The sequence below is a fragment of the Schistocerca nitens genome, chromosome 6, assembly GCF_023898315.1.
Source record: "Schistocerca nitens isolate TAMUIC-IGC-003100 chromosome 6, iqSchNite1.1, whole genome shotgun sequence".
In the NCBI taxonomy this organism is placed as follows: Eukaryota; Metazoa; Arthropoda; class Insecta; order Orthoptera; family Acrididae; genus Schistocerca; species Schistocerca nitens.
Genome location: NC_064619.1, coordinates 211,990,699 through 212,012,023, shown reverse-complemented (window position 1 = coordinate 212,012,023; position 21,325 = coordinate 211,990,699). Strand labels below are relative to the sequence as shown.

Here is a 21,325-nt window from a genome sequence, read left to right as displayed (position 1 = left end):
TGGAATAAGGGCCGAGGCAGCTGATTCCCCTCTCTTCTGTCAACAGTATTTTATTAAAGAGGAACGTATTCACTTTTCTTCGTTCTCTGACAGGAGCATTTTACCGCTAGCTCTCTAATTCTCCTTGCTAGGTCAGTGAAGATTTGACAGTTTATTTACATACTTTGACACATATAAACAACAAACAAGTGCACCGAATATAAGGTTAGCATAAAATGGTTCGCTTTACATTTTTTCTGGATACTTCGCTCATACATTGCTACTCATCGAAAATGTCCACCTTATGATTTGTATCTTAAGAGATTAAAACATCTTACAAGAAATATTTTATTCAATTACCCATAATTCCATTTTTTCATTTTTTGGCAGTCATTTTAAATCATTTTCAGGTATGCCAACAACATTTTCAGGCCATTTTTTGTCACTGTACTACCACTTTGGGCTTGTTTGGATAGTCGTGCATTATATAGAAAAAGCAAGTCATAAAGTTTTATTGGTGAAAAATGCTGACTAAAATCGTAGTTTGGTGGCCTCAGAACACTTGCTATTACTCCAGAACGCTTGCTAAATATTCACTGCGTCAGTTTATTCTCGCATCAGACCGGATATTACGTGGATATTGTACGTGAGAAAGTACGGTAATCTTGAACCTCTCGATCTATAACGGATAATGATACTGAAAAGTGTTTCACATTTCCCTGAGAATTGTATCTTAAGAACATATGGTGAAAATTTCGACGATTTGCAATTAATATAAATTACTGAAGTGGCCATCCCCCCAGTTGGTACATTTGGTACTCAAAAATCATGGTATTTCGAGAGTATCTTGATAACGGGCACAGATTTTCGAAAATGAGAAAATGGCGTTTCTAGATTAACGTCTGAAGATTACATAGTTACAATTTGAGCCATTTTCTATCGTTAGTTATTTAGATAACAGCGAACCATGGCGCAAAACGGTTACAAACCTGTTTTTGCTGTTTTCTGCGCAAGTACGGTAATTTTAAACCCCTGCACATCGGTAACGGATAATGATATCGAAAAAAGTTTCGAAGTGTCCCGAGAATATAACCTTAAAAACTTACGGTACAAGTTTCGATGTGCTGCCATGAACAGAAAAATTACAGAAGTGGCCATCGCAACAACAAAGCGGCCAACCCAACAACTGATACTACACTCCTGGAAATTGAAATAAGAACACCGTGAATTCATTGTCCCAGGAAGGGGAAACTTTATTGACACATTCCTGGGGTCAGATACATCACATGATCACACTGACAGAACCACAGGCACATAGACACAGGCAACAGAGCATGCACAATGTCGGCACTAGTACAGTGTATATACACCTTTCGCAGCAATGCAGGCTGCTATTCTCCCATGGAGACGATCGTAGAGATGCTGGATGTAGTCCTGTGGAACGGCTTGCCATGCAATTTCCACCTGGCGCCTCAGTTGGACCAGCGTTCGTGCTGGACGTGCAGACCGCGTGAGACGACGCTTCATCCAGTCCCAAACATGCTCAATGGGGGACAGATCCGGAGATCTTGCTGGCCAGGGTAGTTGACTTACACCTTCTAGAGCACGTTGGGTGGCACGGGATACATGCGGACGTGCATTGTCCTGTTGGAACAGCAAGTTCCCTTGCCAGTCTAGGAATGGTAGAACGATGGGTTCGATGACGGTTTGGATGTACCGTGCACTATTCAGTGTCCCCTCGACGATCACCAGTGGTGTACGGCCAGTGTAGGAGATCGCTCCCCACACCATGATGCCGGGTGTTGGCCCTGTGTGCCTCGGTCGTATGCAGTCCTGATTGTGGTGCTCACCTGCACGGCGCCAAACACGCATACGACCATCATTGGCACCAAGGCAGAAGCGACTCTCATCGCTGAAGACGACACGTCTCCATTCGTCCTTCCATTCACGCCTGTCGCGACACCACTGGAGGCGGGCTGCACGATGTTGGGGCGTGAGCGGAAGACGGCCTAACGGTGTGCGGGACCGTAGCCCAGCTTCATGGAGACGGTTGCGAATGGTCCTCGCCGATACCCCAGGAGCAACAGTGTCCCTAATTTGCTGGGAAGTGGCGGTGCGGTCCCCTACGGCACTGCGTAGGATCCTACGGTCTTGGCGTGCATCCGTGCGTCGCTGCGGTCCGGTCCCAGGTCGACGGGCACGTGCACCTTCCGCCGACCACTGGCGACAACATCGATGTACTGTGGAGACCTCACGCCCCACGTGTTGAGCAGTTCGGCGGTACGTCCACCCGGCCTCCCGCATGCCCACTATACGCCCTCGCTCAAAGTCCGTCAACTGCACATACGGTTCACGTCCACGCTGTCGCGGCATGCTACCAGTGTTAAAGACTGCGATGGAGCTCCGTATGCCACGGCAAACTGGCTGACACTGACGGCGGCGGTGCACAAATGCTGCGCAGCTAGCGCCATTCGACGGCCAACACCGCAGTTCCTGGTGTGTCCGCTGTGCCGTGCGTGTGATCATTGCTTGTACAGCCCTCTTGCAGTGTCTGGAGCAAGTATGGTGGGTCTGACACACCGGTGTCAATGTGTTCTTTTTTCCATTTCCAGGAGTGTATTTATCATCCAAGTTTCACTTCCATACATGGCTACACTCCATACAAATACTTTCAGAAACGACTTCCTGACACTTAAATCTATACTCGATGTTAACAAATTTCTCTTCTTCAGAAGTGCTTTCCTTGCCATTGCCAGTCTACATTTTATATCCTCTCTACTTCGACCATCATCAGTTATTTTGCTCCCCAAATAGCAAAACTCCTTTACTACTTTAAGTGTCTCATTTCCTAATCTAATTCCCTTAGCAACACCCGACTTAATTCGACTACATTCCATTATCCTCGTTTTTCTTTTGTTGATGTTCATCTTATATCCTCCTTTCAAGACACTGTCCATTCCGTTCAACTGCTCTTCCAGGTCCTTTGCTGTCTGTGACAGAATTACAATGTCATCGGCGAACCTCAAAGTTTTTATTTCTTCTCCATGGATTTTAATACCTATTCCGAATTTTTCTTTTGTTTCCTTTACTGCTTGCTCAATATACAGATTGAATAACATCGGGGAGAGGCTACAACCCTGTCTCATTCCCATCCCAACCACTGCTTCCCTTTCATGCCCCTCGACTCTTATAACTGCCATCTGGTTTCTGTACAAATTGTAAATAACCTTTCGCTCCTTGTATTTTACCCCTACCACCTTCAGAATTTGAAAGAGCGTACTCCAGTTAACGTTGTCAAAAGCTTTCTCTAAGTCTACAAATGCTAGAAACGTAGGTTTGCCTTTCCTTAATCTTTCTTCTAAGATAAGTCGTAAGGTCAGTATTGCCTGTCGTGTTCCAATATTTCTACGGAATCCAAACTGATCTTCCACGAGTTGGCTTCTACCAGTTTTTCCATTCGTCTGTAAAGAATTGGTGTTAGTATTTTGCAGCTGTGACTTATTAAACTGATAGTTCGGTAATTTTCACATCTGTCAACACCTGCTTTCTTTTGGATTGGAATTATTATATTCCTCTTGAAGTCTGAGGGTATTTCGCCTGTCTCATACATCTTGCTCACCAGATGGTAGAGTTTTGTCAGGACTGGCTCTCCCAAGGCCGTCAGTAGTTCTAATGGAATGTTGTCTACTCCTGGGGCCTTGTTTCGACTTTTCTTAACCATGAACAAATGGTGCTTTTGTAAGGCGCCTACGGTCCGCCCAAGATTACATCCAATGGAAAAGAACCAAACGATTTGCTTAATTTCTCTTCGCTGGAGGAAGAGCGCACTGTTTAAATTTTGACCCTGTCCTGCACGTTACCTACAGTATGCCAAGATTCAGGCTCCACTAAAAAATTGTTTCAATATAAAAGCCGAGTTAGTAGCAGAGTAAAATAACGAATCTCTTAGCAACCGGAACTGTTATTCATCGATTCTGTACATAGTTGCGGGGCAGCAACGCTCTCCAAACATGGAGGAACTAATATTACATCTTGGCTATATGGCTTCGGCCCCGGGAGTAGACAACATTCCATTAGAACTACTGACAGCCTTGGGAGAGCCAGTCCTGACAAAACTCTATCATCTGGTGAGCAAGATGTATGAGACAGGCGAAATTCCCTCAGACTTCAAGAATAATATAATAATTCCAATCCCAAAGAAAGCAGGTGTTGACAGATGTGAAAATTACCGAACTATCAGTTTAATAACTCACAGCTGCAAAATACTAACGCGAATTCTTTACAGACGAATGGAAAAACTAGTAGAAGCCGACCTCGGGGAAGATCAGTTTGGATTCCGTAGAAATGTTGGAACACGTGAGGCAATACTGACCTTACGACTTATCTTAGAAGAAAGATTAAGGAAAGGCTAACCTACGATTCTAGCATTTGTAGACTTAGAGAAAGCGTTTGACAATGTTGACTGGAATACTCTCTTTCAAATTCTGAAGGTGGCAGGGATCGAAAGGCTATTTACAATTTGTACAGAAGCCAGATGGCAGTTATTAGAGTCGAGGGGCATGAAAGGGAAGCGGTGGTTGGGATGGCAGTGAGACAGGGTTGTAGCCTCTCCCCGATGTGATTCAATCTGTATATTGAGCAAGTAGTAAAGGAAAAAAAGAAAAGTTCGGAGTAGGTATTAAAATCCATGGAGAAGAAATAAAAACTTTGAGGTTCGCCGATGACATTGTAATTCTGTCAGAGGCAGCAAAGGACTTGGAAGAGCAGTTGAACGGAATGGACAGTGTCTTGAAAGGAGGGTATAAGATGAACATCAAAAAAAGCAAAACGAGTATAATGGAATGTAGTTGACGTAGGTGGTGCTGAGGGAATTAGATTAGGAAATGAGACACTTAAAGTAGTAAAGGAGTTTTGCTATTTGGGGAGCAAAATAACTGATGATGGTCGAAGTAGAGAGGATATAAAATGTAGACTGGCAATGGCAAGGAAAGCGTTTCTGAAGAAGAGAAATTTGTTAACATCAAGCATAGATTTAAGTGTCAGGAAGTTGTTTCTGAATATATTTGTATGGAGTGTAGCCACGAATGGAAGAGAAACATGGACGATAAATAGTTTGGACAAGAAGAAAATAGAAGCTTTCGAAATGCAGTGCTACAGAAGAATGCTGAAGATTAGATGGGTAGATCACATAACTAATGAGGAGGTATTGAATAGAATTGGGGAGAAGAGAAGTTTGTGGCACAACGTGACCAGAAGAAGGGATCGGTTGGTAGGACATGTTCTGAGACATCGAGGGATCACCAATTTAGTACTGTAGGGCAGCGTGGAGGGTAAAAACCGTAGGGGGAGACGAAGAGATGAATACACTAAGCAGATTCAGAAGGATGTAGGCTGCAGTAGGTACTGGGAGATGAAGAAGCTTGCACAGGATAGAGTAGCATGGAGAGCTGCTTCAAACCAGCCTCAGGACTGATGACCAGAACAACAACAACATATGGCTTCGACGCTTCATCTGGAGCGGACGGAAGTATAATGGCGGTACTTACGACGCAGCAGCAGGTGAGCACGATGAGGAACCCCATAAAGGCGCCGGCGGTGCCGACGACCCAGGTGAGACGGATGAAGAGGATGACGCCGAATATGTTCTGTATACAGGGCAGGTAGACGCCGATGAGGGTGCCCATGCGCGCGGACGGCGCAGGCTTGGCGTCGGGGTCGGTGGCGGCGGGGATGGTGTTGCTGTAGTTGGCGAGCGAGGAGATGAGCGTCGACACCCGCGGCCGGTCCTCCATCTCCTCCTGCCGGCAGAGGGCGCAACGGTACAGTTTTCAACACCATTCTGTCATTACTCCGGTGTTGAGATGACTCAACAGTAGTTTTGAAATATACTGAAAAAAAAACTGTACAATGACGAATAGCATTACTCCCAGTCCTTACAGTTACGTGGGCATGCCCGTCAGGAAGAACACAATCTGACGCCAAAGTCTGTAATCACAGTATAAAGGCAAAGAATAGAAAATGGTTATAGAAAATAACATACCCCTTTTTGATTTAAATAACTCTCATTGTATCACAAATACCATGTAACTGTATTTTCAAACAAAATATGAAGGTCACTCCAAAAGAAACGCACACTTTTTTTTAATCCATCTTTTATTCTACATGTTTGAAAGTTTTACAGTGTGTAGATACATCTTTTAGGAACAATATTTTCATTTCTCCACATAATTTCCATCCTTCTCAACTGCCTTACGCCATCTTGGAACCAGCGCCTGTATACCCGCACGGAAAAATTGTGGACCCACCTGTTGGAGCCACTGTTTAACAGCGTGCACAAGGGAGTCATCATCTCCAAACCTTGTTCCACGAAGAGAATCTTTCAGTTTCCCAAAGAGATGATAGTCACATGGGGCCAGGTCAGGGACTGTAAGGCAGGTGTTTCAGTGTTGTCCATCCGAGTTTTGTGATCGCTTCCATGGTTTTTTGACTGACATGTGGGCGTGCATTGTCGTGCAACAGCAAAACATCCTGCTTTTTCCGATGTGGTCGAACACGACTCAGTCGAGCTTGGAGTTTCTTCAGTGTCGTCACAAATATGCATCAGAATTTATGGTGGTTCCTCTTGGCATGATGTCCACAAACAAGAGTCCCTCGGAATCGAAAAACACCGTTGCCATAACTTTTCCCGCAGAAGGTGTGGTTTTGAATTTTTTTTTTTTTTCCTCGGGTGAATTTGCATGATGCCACACCATTGACTGCCTCTCCGTCTCTGGTGAAAAATAATGGAGCCCACCTGTCACAATTCTTCCAAGAAATTCATCTCCACCATTCTCGTACTGTTCCAAAAGTTCGCTGCATACCGTTTTTCTTGTTTCTTTGTGAGCCAGTGTTAACATCCTGGGAACCCACCTGGCACAAACCTTAACACTTTCAGTATTCTGCGAACACTTCCTTCCCCTATCCCAACATAGCGTGACAATTCGTTCACTGTGATGCGTCTGTCAGCAGTCACCAATTCGTTAACTATCTGCACATTGTCTGGAGTGTGTGCAGTACGAGGCCTGCCGCTGCGAGGACAATCCTCAATATTGCCGTGCCCGCTTTCATCACGTAACCTGCTTGCCCACCGACTAACTGTACTGCGATCGACAGCAGCACCTCCATACACCTTTTTCAACCTCTTGTGGATGTTTCCCACTGTCTCGTTTTCACAGCAAAGGAATTCTATGACAGCACGTTGCTTCTGACGAACGTCAAGTGTAGCTGCCGTCTTGAAGACATGCTGTGAAGGCGCCACAGGTTGAACTAAGTTTGAAAACAAGCGGGAAGGATGTATCTACGGCCGGCCGTGGTGGTCGAGCAATTCTAGGCGCTTCGGTCTGGAACCGCGCGAGCACTACGGTCGCATGTTCGAATCCTGCCTCGGGCATGGATGTGTGTGATGTCCTTAGGTTAGTTAGGTTTAAGTAGTTCTAAGTTCTAGGGGACTGATGACCTTCGAAGTTAAGTCCCATTTGAACCATTTTTTGGATGTATCTACACACTTGTAAAACTTTCACACATGCAGAATGAAAACTGTATTTTTACAAAAATAGTGTGCATTTATTTTGGAGTGACCCTCGTATTCTTTTTAGTCATTTCAACATGTTTGTACACATTCCTATTACTTGTATAAACATTCGTAATTAAACATTACATACCTACATAGGCAATATAATGTCAGTCAATATCGTTCACAGTACCTTGATTTACAACATGGGAGATTTTAAATGTCAAATCACACAATCTAGAGCCATCTAAATTTCCAGTTTTATTTTATTTTTGCTACCAGTTTCAGTGTTACACTACGACTTCAGCCCTCCCTGTAGGAAGGATCTCACCTCTTGTAAAATCGAAACGGGGGCCAGCATACAGTCACTGGTATCCGTACACTTCTTTTAAACACAGTTGTCCTCTCGATCATCACTTGCAGACTCAGCATTCGACATTCTGGCGGTTACACCGTTATTAACGTACCGCCATTTTACATTTGCAACGGCTTACCTTGCACTTACATTAACATGTGATTTTGCAATGTTAATCACTTAAATATGCCACCAAGTTAAATGTATTCAAGAAGTTACATTACTCTACATTAATTATGTTTTGGTGTTGCTATTTTTTCCGTCAGTCTAATGTGTACTGCCGGCCGGGGTGGCCGAGCGGTTCTAGGCGCTACAGTCTGGAACCGCGCGACCGCTACGGTCGCAGGTTCAAATCCTGCCTCGGGCATGGGTGTGTGTGATGGCCTTAGGTTAGTTAGGTTTAAGTAGTTCTACGTTCTAGGGGACTGATGACCTCAGAAGTTAAGTCCCATAGTGCTCAGAGCCATTTGAACCATTTTATTGTGTACAGAGGATACAAACAATGAGCATTTCATGACTATCTACCTGCAATCTGCACTTGTCCCCCTTTTAGGAACAATGTTTCCTTTCAGGTTGGTACGCTTCCAATCCACAACCTTCTTTTATAACATTTCTCCTCTACAATTCAGGGCGTCGTTTGTTCCTTCTAAATTCATGTAAATTGTCATCACCGAAGACATTTTGAAATCTCACGACTGTTTACTGCAGGGCTTAACAACTGGCCGGTTTTGAGCGCGAGTACTCGCGTCTGCTCAGGCACGTGCTCGCGAGCAGGTGCAAGGTCGGAGAGTAGGGAGGGAGGGGAAATGCGCGCGCACGTTTGAATGTGATCTCGCGTTGTTAGCAGATTTAACTAGCCATCTGAATGCTTTGAACATTTTACTACAAGGTAAAGATCTGCTAATTACTCATTTCATAGATCGAATACGAGCTTTTAAAATGAAATTGACACTTTGGGTGAGTCAGCTGGAAACAGGAAACCTAGCTCATTTTCCTAAATTATCATCCATGCAAGATGTTCACAAAGACTGTGAACGTTATTCACATAGTTTAGTTGATCAGCGCTTTCAAGATCTGACAGCACTAGACAGTGATTTTGATCTGTTCTCTCCATATTCAGCGAATATTTAAGAGATTCGTCCTGAGCCGCAGCAAGAAATTATTGACCTGCAGTGTGACAGAGAATACAGAGACAAATTTCAAAACAAGAAAAACATTTTGGAATTCTACAGACACTTCCCTCAGGATAGATTTCCTCGTTTGCACAAACTGGCGGCTACAATAATATCAATGTTCGGTTCCACGTATATTTGTGAACAACTGTTCTCTGCAATGAAATGTAACAAGACGCGCCTGAGAAACGCATTGCCTGTTCGAAATTAAACTGCACGCTGCGCCTAAAATGCACAAGAACAATTACTCCGAACATAGACGCAATTGTAAAGGGCAAAAAGTACAAGATAACCGAGAATCCCACACTTCACTGACACCTTTTATTGTGTAACAGTTCACAAATTAATGCGAATGTAGAGGCATACACTAAGCTAATAAAATTATGTGGCATGTGTACATTCTCCTTTATTTGTTTCGTTTGTCGCAGTAATAATTCGTGAGTGATATCCCTGCAGGTGGCCGCGGATTTACGTCGACTGGCGGCAGCTGTTGTGTGCCCCACGTGACTTTCCCCACTCTCCGCTCAGGTCCAGTAGTGGGGGTAGCGTGCTCGCGCTGCTCCGTGCTCGCGCCTTGCTGCTCACAGCTTGCTCCGCGAGCACGTATGTCGTGAAGCCCTGGTTTACTGCAACCCGAAGTTATTTCGTGCAGTATAGGAACATGTCTCTGTGAGAACTCCTCTTTCGGTATGAAACGAAATTTCAACACTAGTGTACATAGGGAAAAAGTCACTCAACACGCTCCATTTTAGAAACAACAAATGCAGAATCGTGTGAAAAGAACAACTACAGTAATAACTCATACCTCGAAAATGACGCCAAGCTCCTTTTTTATCTGAACGTCTCAGCACTAGACTTATTTTTATGTCGCTCCATCGCTACCCCTACCCCACTGTACAAGGAAAGTAAGGCCAACCTTTTCCCCTACGCTTCCCTCTCGCTGCGGTTCGTGTTTGCCTGAAGTCGAGTCGTGTGACTTTCGACCGTATTGAGCCCATCTGCTGCATGTGTAGCACAGGACATCTTCGAAAGTTTCCAGTGATACAACGCTACAGTATCGGATTTATTTTTTGAGGTCAGGAGGTGGAAAACATACGATTTCTGTTGAAGGGAGAGTCTATGGCATGATCACTAGAATACATTGGGTGTGTGAGCACTAGCAAGCTGTGATGCCAACGTTCACAGTTAACCCAGTCACAGCTCTGACGCCCGTCGTTGCCATAATCCACTGCGATTTCTTTGCGTTTCTTGAGTGAATATATGGCTGTTTACGCCTTTGTTCTTATCGATGACCGGCGAGTGAGTTAATAGTTACACTAGAGTTACCAGTTTATGGAGGGGTTTTGAGAGTACGTTAAAAAAAAAATTTCAGTGAAAAATAATGGTTCGCTCTGCGATCGCGCAGTCAACGGATAAAGCTACGGTATGTGCTTCATATAATTCTTAAGGCCAATCACACGAAATAGAAATGGATAAATGGTCGTAGATGTCCCGTTTCGTTTTCAGTTGCGCATGCAAGCGTGTGCTCAATACATTTTACAGATCTGGATTATGAAAAGGATTTGAAAAATTAAGTTCTGAGTCTTCCACCGAAACTGATGTTTAAGCCTGATGATGTTCCAATTCTGCACCGCTATAGACAATACGACATTGCAGTGCCTGTGCTGTTATTCGCAGATAATAGGCAGCGTCTTTCAATCAAAATGTCCTCCCTTGTACGGGGCTTACATAATGTATGCAAGAGTACAGGCTGTGGCGCAGGAACGACGACATATCGAAGTTTGGGTCTGGCCGTGAATTGTGCACTGATAGCCAAAGCAGTTAAGGCAACCCCTTGCGGTTAGTGGGAAATCCGGTTTCGAGTCCCGGTCCGGTACAAAGTTTTCATTGTCGTCATTTCATTGTACAGCTGATGGTGTCCACATTCGCAACTGCGAATGCATTTCATGTCTTTCATGACGGCTGTAGTCGCCACAGGAACTCTACGTCGTAATTCGGAATAAACACAGGCACTGCAATATCGTATTTATCCGCCGATACTGCGCAAACGACTTTCAAGTAAAATGTCTCCCCAGTATGGGAATGTACATAATGGATGTACAAGTACAGGATGTAGACACATGGTTGCTGACGTACGGGAATTTGGGTCTGGCCGTGAGCCGAGCTCAGATAGCCCAACGATAAGGCGACCGCTCGCGATATGCGTGAAATCCGGATCTGATTTCCCGTCCTGCACAGATTTTCAATGTCAGTCCGCTATACAGCTGATGGTAGTCCACATTCGCAACTGCGAACACGTTCGATGGTTTTAATGACTCCTGCAGTCGCCGCAGTGCCCGATCCTTCGGACATGCGTGCATATCTTTGGCACTGTGAACAGACAAGACAGCTGCACAGAGACGCCAAACGGCATTATATTGTGGCAGACTGATGAGTTTTGGCAGGACGCGTGTGTAGGGGAGAAACGTGCCACGAGAAAAAAAAAGGACACAGTCTTCCTGGGGACAGTAGTAGCTAGACCGCCCGTGTACTTTTTCTGCCGCACTGACCACTTGGGGTTCACGGTTATTAGAACGAGAGGCTAGTTAGGTGTAATCAGTGTGCGATTTGCAGGGGGGATGGGGGGGATTTCCCCCCCTCTGCATCAGACCATCCCCTCCTCTGGTTTTAGTTTATGCATCCCAACCTGGGATGTTTATTTCCCAAGCACTGGAGTAAAACTTTACATATAATTTAAATTTGGGGAGCCGAACACAGAAAGTTTTTAATAAGTCTTGCTATTAATATTATTAATATGTTTCAGTTTTCTATCATCAGAATAAGTACAACTTTTCACAAATGTGCCTCTACTTTTTGAATTCCCCTCGTATATCTGTACCTGTATGTAGATGATTTTGTAAATAAGCTTTACCTATAATGTACTTTTAAAGATATAACAAGGAATGGCTTTTCTAATAGTGCATACGCGTCAATAGTGAGTTTCGGCATTAACATCTATTTATAAATAGCTGTTTAACCATGCGTAACGCCACGGTCCAAGCTAGTAACATATTTAATTCTACTAACCCCCTAAGACATCCCCCCCCCCCCCCCCCCCCACTGGTAAAAGCACAAATCGCACCCTGGGTGTAATGGATGATTTTCCACACTCTTATTTATTTAAATGGTGGTTTACCAGATTTTCAGTGTTCGGCGATTTATAATTCCTTAAGTTAGACGATGTCTCTTGGTGGCCTGGTACGTCTCTAGTAGATCTGATGATTTCAAACAGTGCTTCTTCGTCGATGTGTTCGCTTAAATAATGATTCTCTCTCTCCAGCATTTTGATAATTAGCGAAAATCATTCTCATAATTAAACCAGTCTTTCTTTGAGACTGATTGTACGTGATACCAGACAAAGTTTCATGTAGCTCATGGTGTTAAACAGCGTCTTCTTCTTCCCTGTCATTTGTGTCCTGTGCGCCTCCGGAGTTAAGTGGCCAGTCTTTCGCCGGCCGTGCTACGGAGCGGCAGGCGCCAGCGCTCCGCTAGCGAGGCACGTGTCGATGATGATGATGATGTTTGGTTTATGGAGTACTCAACTGCACGGTTATCAGCGCCCGCACAAAGTACCAATCTTTGCACAGTCCAGTCTCTCCATGTTCACGAATGATGATGAAATGATGAGGACAACACAAACACCTAGTCGCCGGGAAGAGAAAATCCCCAACCCGGCCGGGAATGGACCACGTGATCCACAGGCAATACCGCAAGCCACAAGACTACGAGCTGTGAACGCATGTGTCGCACTGCTGGCGCCAGTCTCCATCGATTGTCATCCCGATTGTTGTGAGTCGATTTTCGATGCCTGTTTGTCTTCTTCGCATCTTTGGCGAATGGCCATTTACCTGCGGTGCCCGCGCTATGCAGGAGGCTCGCGTTGGTTAGGATATCAGCTGTGTGAGCGATAGTGACGTGCGGCGCTGGCGAATGGCCGAGTCGGTACGACGGAGGAGCGTGGGCAGCTGCTGTGGCGGGCGTAGCCGTTTGAATGCAGATCCGCCGCCGACGGTGATTGCGATTTCCTTCAGATTTGAAGGACAGTTTTCCTTCGCGTCTGTTACGTGTCACTCAAAGTGAATGAACTGGAGTCATCGAATTGTTCCTTGGTGGATTCTGTTCATGTTAATTGAATACCCGAGTGCGCTGAAAACCATTTTGATTGTTTTAGTTACTTGTTACCGTATTTGGTCTGGCCGCCTGATATGTTGATGATATTTAAGGGAGTGCTGGCTAAGCATAACCAATAGACATAAAGCTGTGCTTAATGTGTAGCTAGTGGTCATGCCAAATAGTGCGTAAGCCTGTGCCGGACGTTCAAGAGCGGGCCGAAATAATTTTTCCTGTTGCCCTTTTTTACGTTATTATTTTATTTGTTTGTTCTAGAGAATTGGCTAATCAAATTTTAGGAGCCGTTACTGGGCAAGTGGTCACGTAGGTTAGTTCTGCTTGGGTTCATTTGTGCCACGTATAATTAAAGGTTTATTTATAACCACTTGGGCAGATATGTTTTGTGTATCTGATGCGCCATAATGTTGTCTGCCGCTGATGTGTTTATGTTTCAGATAATTGGCAGTGGTCGACGCGAGCAAACTCCGATCTGGGTATTACGTGGAAGAGGGAAATTGAAGCATCGGGATCGGTGTCTATGGTTACAGTGTTGGTGTCCTGCAATTCCATCTTTCCGGTGGAGCGTTCTGGTTTGCTGGAAGCTTAATTGTAGCTCAAAGTTGAGTATAGTTCACTTTATCTTCTGGTCTGTGAATCTCCTGTATCTGGTAGAACCTTTCGGTCTGCTCGCGTCCATCACTAATTTTCAACATAAAATTGAAACGGCTCCATTTTAAGAGTATTTAATATGCTATTAATATGTTCTAGCCATGAAATGTATGTGAACCTCGTATCTGTGAGTAATACTAAAGAGAAGCTTAGTTGAGTGTATTAATTTGATAATACTTGTGATTTCTTACAATTGCCTAAGATCAGTCCATGGAAGATGTCTTAGTTGTTGGAAGCAGTTTTAGAATTGGACATGAGTTATGTGAAAGCCAATCTTGAAGCATTCAGTTATGCCAGTTAAATTTGATTAATGGTGGTTTTATGAACATAGTTTCAATTCGTGCAAATTGGTTGAGTAAATTTTGAAAGATCTGTGTCTGTCGCACTTAAATGCATTAATGTTCTAATCTGAGTACTGCTGCTGGTTCTGTATGGCAGGTGCCTTTATTATAATCGCTGTTTCATTAAGGGGCTCCGGAACGCCCTATACTTGCAATGTTAAAATAACGCTTATAAATTACATCTTTCCTCACAAAGTATTTGAGGTAGGAAGTTGAACTTTTTACAGATTATTTATTGGAATATGGGCTACAACTTAACACAGGGATTTTACAAAATTTTAGTTCAGTTTTTAAAGATGATTTTTTTTCAATTGTAATGAAAATTCACAACATTGTTTTGCAATTTTTTATTTATATATTCAAAAATATACAGTTTTTTGGAAAAAGGCTGTGTTAAATTATGCAGAAGGTACTGTGTAACATTAACTGAAAGTTTGAAACAAATATGTTTGGAAGATCCTTAGAAAACATGTAATTAGTATGAGAAAATAAAAGTTTTGGGAATCGAGCGAAAAAGATTGGATTAACTTTTTAGTGCATTCCAGGTCCATAGGATGGATTATCTTCATCCTCTGCAAACTCCTCCTCCAGCTTCCTCTTGTTCCTCCTCCTGTTTACTCTTGCTTCTATTTCTGGACTCTTTACAGCCCTGTCTGCAGCCCGAAGGCGTTCCTTGTCTAAAGCAAGCATCGCTCGTACCATGTTAGAACCTATCTTCATTCCCATATTTCTAAATACCTTGCACCTTACAATGTTGCCATCATTAAAAGTCGCAACAGCATCATACACACCAAAGTGAAGTGTTTCTATTCCAACAAATACAGTCTTGGGGATTCTCGACCATATAACACTATTTACACTTTCATTGGGGTTTTGAGTTTTTCCGTGAATACACTTTTTCAACAGTTCAGGTGCTGCCAAGTCTCTGAAAATAGGTTTTATCACCTCCATTATTGCATGAGGCAGACTATGCTTATGAGTGTACACTTCACCAGTTAGCAATCCTTTGTTATATTTACACCAACTGTCTTCTTCTTTGGGACACAAGCTATGTTGGGGATTTTCATCGTCTTTATTGGTTACAGTAATAACACATACCTTTGGCTTTCCAACATTTCTCCTTTTCTTAAAAGCCTTCAGAGGATTTCTAATAACTTTACTTTTACTCATTATTATACTTCAACAAAACAGAGACTCAAGAAACAGAATTAATTACGAATATTTTCGAGATAACGACAGAGTAAATAAACATGAAACAATCGACAATCACACCAGCGATATATATTGAACCATCACAGGTTAGCCACAACACATACTTTATCTCACATCACTAAAATGTACCTGATGAACACGGACATTAATAATAACACCATTTGACAGCAGTTTAACAGCGCCACAGTGGGTCACGCCCATGTAGAACACATTTCAAAAAAAATTTAAAAATAGTTGTAGTCTTCGGAATTGAATAAATTATATATCTATTAAAAGGTAATAGTCTGCAGATTCAGAAAACGCAAAAAAGTAAAAATTGAACTTTTCATGATTTTGAGCCTTTCCGGAGCCCGTTAAGAGCATATGTTTGTAATAAAGAAGTGTATGGTAACTACAAACTGGTTATGTGTTTAATTTCGATGTGTCGAAAGGACTAACACATCATGTTTACTTCGTCCGCTTTTATGCGCCGACTTCCTTATAGATCAACATGGCGTACAGCTATCGCAAAACGAATTTTATGTTTCACCTTTCGTTCGGACTTTGCCTGTCCCAACATACCTAGCTTTCCTTACGACAACTGGTACTACGACTAAGATAATGATGACTGCCACCACCAGCACCACTACTACTACTGCTAACAACAATGACAGTTACTTTTATTTATAAATGAACTAGTGGATTGGCCGTCTGAGCGTTGTTATTTGCAAAACAAGTTAACTCGATGATCCTTCTTCTTCTTGAATCTTTCGATGACATCGTCATACCATGTGTCTCGACTTTCAAGTATTTGCAGTACGGTTTTTTCAACTGAGGTACAAGCAACAGCTAATAAGCGATCCTAGGCTACACTGTTCCTGAAATATATTTTTAGGCGTTTAAGACAAGAAAAGTTCCTTTTAACAGAAACACTTGTTGCAGGAAGAGCGGCGATTAGACAAAACAGCCTGAAAGCCGCTGAAAGTATTTAGTCCACTCCATTCTCAATCATTCTTTTGATAACATCTCCCAAAGTGACACAGTAAAATGTTTCATCATGGGAAGAAAACACAATCTCCTATTCTAAAAGTAACGATAGGCGATTGAAGGACGCACTACAATTAATCAAAACCGTATACAAGGAAATGCTGAGCACAGTTGGCGAATTGAGTATCACCGTCAGTTTATCACGATGAGAAAATCTTGTTCCCAGCCGTGCTACAATATTATCAACACCTCGAACTACACCTATTTGTATTTTGACATCAATGGATTGCCAATGCATTCATCCATCATTTCTGCCTCATTCATGGAAGCTTCATATTGTGACTTAGTGGGGCCGGCCGTGGTGGTCTCGCGGTTCTAGGCGCGCAGTCCGGAACCGTACGACTGCTCCGGTCGCAGGTTCGAATCCTGCCTCGGGCATGGCTGTGTGTGATGTCCTTAGGTGAGTTAGGTTTAAGTAGTTCTAAGTTCTAGGGGACTGATGAGCTCAGATGTTAACTCCCATAGTGCTCAGAGCCATTTTTTTTTTTTTTGTGACTTAGTGGTGCGTGTCGTGTAATTTAAACGCCTATCAATTTATCTTACTTTATTAAGGTTACCTTATAACCTATGCATTCTGAGACAGCACTGTTACAAAACTGTGCATCACTGTTTTTTTTCTGAAGAATGTTGAAGAGAAGTTCAGTTTTCAAAAACATGCTTTAAAAACAGAGAGAAGAAAAACAAAGTCAGAGTCTAGGAGGCTATTTTTTAAATCACAGGCTTCTCTTGTAGTCGTTGCACTGGAGTCTGACTGTCAGTTATTGCGTTTGAAATGTCAATTAGCCCTGGACGGTCTTCGTGAATAACAGATTATTATTCTGGCGTTACAGTTCCATCTCGTTTCAATGTTCGCGAAATGAAATGTCGTGTGACTAGGGCCTCGCGTCGGGTAGACAGGTAGCCTGGTGCAAGTCTTTTGAGTTGACGCCATTTCGGCGACTTGCGCCTCGATAGGGGTTAGATGATGATGAGGAAGACAACTCAACACTCAGTCCCTGAGCAGAGAAAATCTCCGACCCAGCCGGGAATCGAAACCGGGATCCTTAGCATGGCATTCCGTCGCGCTGGCCGCTCCGCTATCGAGGTGGACTTCAGTATTCTTACAAGGGAATCTCCCCATCGCATCCCCCTCAGATTTAGTTATAAGTTGGCACAGTGGCTAGGCCTTGAAAAACTGGACACAGATCAATCGAGAAAACAGGAAGAAGTTGTGTGGAAGTGAAGAAAATAAGCAAAATATACAAACTGACTAGTCCATGCCAAGGTTGGCAACATCAAGGACAAAGTGAGCTCAGGAGCACCGTGGTCCCGTGGTTAGCGTGAGCAGCTGCGGAACGAGAGATCCTTGGTTCAAGTCTTCCCTCGTGTGAAAAGTTTCATTTTTTTTTTTTCAGACAATTATTAGCTGTCCGTCCGATGCGAGGTAACTGCGCAGTAGTATGGGGACGCTACACCTAAACAAACATCGAAACACACGACGTCACTCGACTACAGCGCACGGAAGAGAGAGTATTCCTGCTAACGAGGCTCCCTGGCTGGCAGTTGACTGTTCGCTACTTTGGACGAGAGTGCATTAAATACGTGAGGTGTATTCCGTGGGCAATATGATTGCAGCAAATATAGCTTGCGACTTCAATAATAATCGTACGGTTTTGCGGTGCGGTCACAAAACACAGACACTAAACTTATTACAGTGAGCAGAGACGTCAATAAACGAACGAACAGATCATAACTCTGTGCAAAATACAGAACGTAAACTTTTCGCTCGAGGGAAGACTTACACCAAGGATCTCTCGTTCCGCGGCTCCTCACGCTAATCACGGGACCACGGCGCTCCTGAGCTCACACAATCCTTGATGTTGCCTATCTTGTGCATGGACTACTCAGTTTGTATATTTTGCTTATTTTTTTCATAGTTCCACACAACTTCTTCCTGTTTTCTCGATTGATCTGTGTCCAGTTTTTCAAGGCCTATCCACTGTGCCAACTTATAACTAAATCTGAGGGCGGTGCGATGGGGAGGTTCCCTTGTTAGGAATGCGTTTACGAACAATACTGTCGAGAATTGCTGTACGTTTGGAAGGCCAATGGAAAAAAGCACGAACGCCCTGAAGCGTGATAACAATATTGCAAAAGACCAGCTCTGTTGCAAAATTGAAATGATGAGCAAAACAATGAGAAAAAAGAGCCTGACGGGGGGGGGGGGGGCAGGTCATTTAATTCTCCGTATTCATTGCACAAGGGACAACTAACGTAAGAGAAACCTAGAGAGGCGGCACTAGAGCTGGTGGCCTCCCGTGCCACCGAAGCACACGGCAATACGGCTACCACAGCCTGTAGCGCCTTCTGTTCCTTGTAGTGACGTCACGTTACCATAGCAACTGAGCATTTGTAAGTGGCCTGGAATAGTTTTTGCCTCCTCGCCACATGCTTTGCGCCTCTGGCTGCCTTAGGTTAGGGTTAAGTTTTCGGATTTTCGCTTGCTCTCTAGTGTTAGCGGTTTAGAAGAAATAACACAAGCTAATATCTTTCGCTCTCACTGAAAAAAATGCGTAACGGTTCACATGAAAAACAGTTATTGCTACTACTACTACTACTACTACTATTAACACAGAAAAGGTGGAGGCCAGGCCTCCCTTGCCTCCTCCAATCAGCTGCTACTGCTTGACAGTGGACGGTTTCTTCGGGACATGTTCGAGTTGACATTCTAACTACCTGTGGACACCATCACTGTGGTGCTCCAACCCTATGGCAAAGTCCTGGAACATGTCGCCGAACGGTGAGTACAGCTCCGAACTATCACGTCTTAAATGTCGTCAGGTAAATTCGTATCGGTCTGCAGAATCACGTGCCCTCCTACCTTTTTATTGGAGGCAGCTGTGACATCATAAAGCACGACGGTCAGCCGAGCACCTGTTCTGGTTGCCGGAAGGAGGGCCAATTGCAATCTGAATGCGTACAATGAGGTGTCGTGCAGGTCATATTGTCAGAAGCGTCCGTGCCACCCACTCTGACCGTACCACTAACTTACGCGGTGGCCCTCGTCATGCTTACAGCGCCGCCCAGCGTGTAAAAAAAAATGGCTCTGAGCACTATGGGACTTAACAGCTGAGGTCATCAGTCCCCTAGAACTTAGAACTACTTAAACCTAACTAACCTAAGGACATCACACACATCCATACCCGAGGCAGGATTCGAACCTGCGACCGTGGCGGTCGCGCCGTTCCAGACTGAAGCGCCTAGAACCGCTCGGCCACACCGGCCGGCCCCAGCGTGTCGGGTGGTCTCTACGATCGGCATGTCCCCCCATCCCACCACCCTTCGGATGATGCAGTCGCTCCACCTGGCGACACGGCCGCCATCCGGACTCCGCCACTGACGCCTCTCCACATGCTTAACCTCTTCATTATACCAATCGAAGGCTTCAAACCACGTCGATACTCGTCCTTGCCGCCGCCCGATGTGTGAACAACGCTCGCCGCAATGGCGGAAACGTCGTCGTCGCCCGCCCACAGGTCCTCACGAAACTTTTACCCATGATGATGGAGAAACTGCCCAACCAGCCAACAGTCCCACAAAGATGTCAGTGGATGGCACTAATGATGACCCAACACGTTTTGCTGGACAGGCTACCAGTGGAGACTGCCACAAGAATAGTATCGACCAGTGCACAAGTTGAGACACATTTCTCCTTGTTGATGCCTCATGATCTCTCTCAACAAGATGACCTTCAGCACAGGGGTGTGCGGTGAGGACGAAGGACTCCTCCACAGAACTGTTTACCCCCCCCCCCACCCCCAAATACGTTGCCCATTAATACAGAAATAGCCACACAGTGGCTGGCAGAACAGGCCCCCCTTGCAGTCCTTTCCACACAACCCCCGGCGATGGTAGACATGCGTCCATCACTGCTAGCACAGACTTACCAGTTTGTCACACTGAACATCAATATTACTGGCACCGTACCAAAGCTGCAGCTCCTCCATGATACACATCGGGCATCTGATGTCGATGTCGCCCTTCGTCAGGGCGTTCATGTTGCCATGCTACCACCAGTTTATGGGTATGACACATAAGCTTCTGTAGGCAGTCACTCAGGATGTGGAGTGGTCTTTTACGTATGCGAACGGATCTCTATCATGGACACGAAACTCCTTCCATCCGTCTAGGGGCACGGCTGTTATCATCTACGACACGCGCGTCATCAATATCTGTGCTCCAACTGGCTCCACGAATCGTTGGCAGCGTTCCAAGTTGTTCACAGACGACATGGCTCCCCTGTTTCCCGGTTGCTATGACCGCTTCATTGAGGGTGGTGATAGCAAAGCATCTCCACCTGACGAACTAGATACCTGGTTGTTCACCGTGTCCAATGCTGCATACCTTGGTCGACGACTTTCATCTCATTGACGTTTGGGACAAGTTTCATGGCGACACACGTGGTTATATCTATTATACGGAATATTCTGCAAGCAGACTCAACTAATTTTATGTCTCTGTCCACCTTGGAAACGTAGTCTCCCAAGCAGAAAACTTGTCCCTTGCGTTTTCAGACCATTGCGTCATCTGAACGCTCACTCTACCACCTCAGTCGGCCTGGCACAGCAAAAGGTTCTGGAAGCTTAACATTTCCCTTCTTGAAGATCCGAACTGCCAACAATGTATTGCAACTATATGGGCGTTTGCGAAAAGCATTTCCCAGGGCACATGTCCAAGTTGCACTGGTGGCTCAAGTGCGCAAAACCTGCAATCACACATGTCTTCACGCACTATGCCAAGGAAGCAGTGGCGTGGCATTGGGACACTACCAACTTTCACTACATCGTCCTTCACAAGCTCAGTGCACTTCCCCCGTCACCCAATGTCCTTAGAG

General features: G+C 44.5%; 1 protein-coding gene across 1 annotated transcript in view; it reads right to left on the bottom strand.

Annotated features, from left to right (window-relative positions):
• The window catches only part of LOC126263285 (solute carrier family 12 member 4), a 277,199-nt gene that overhangs the window by 189,744 nt on the left and 66,130 nt on the right, over positions 1–21,325 (bottom strand). Inside the window, exon 3 of the mRNA XM_049960371.1 lies at positions 5,526–5,777. Within this exon, the coding sequence (XP_049816328.1) occupies positions 5,526–5,777 (252 nt within the window). The remainder of the gene's footprint in view (positions 1–5,525; positions 5,778–21,325) is intronic.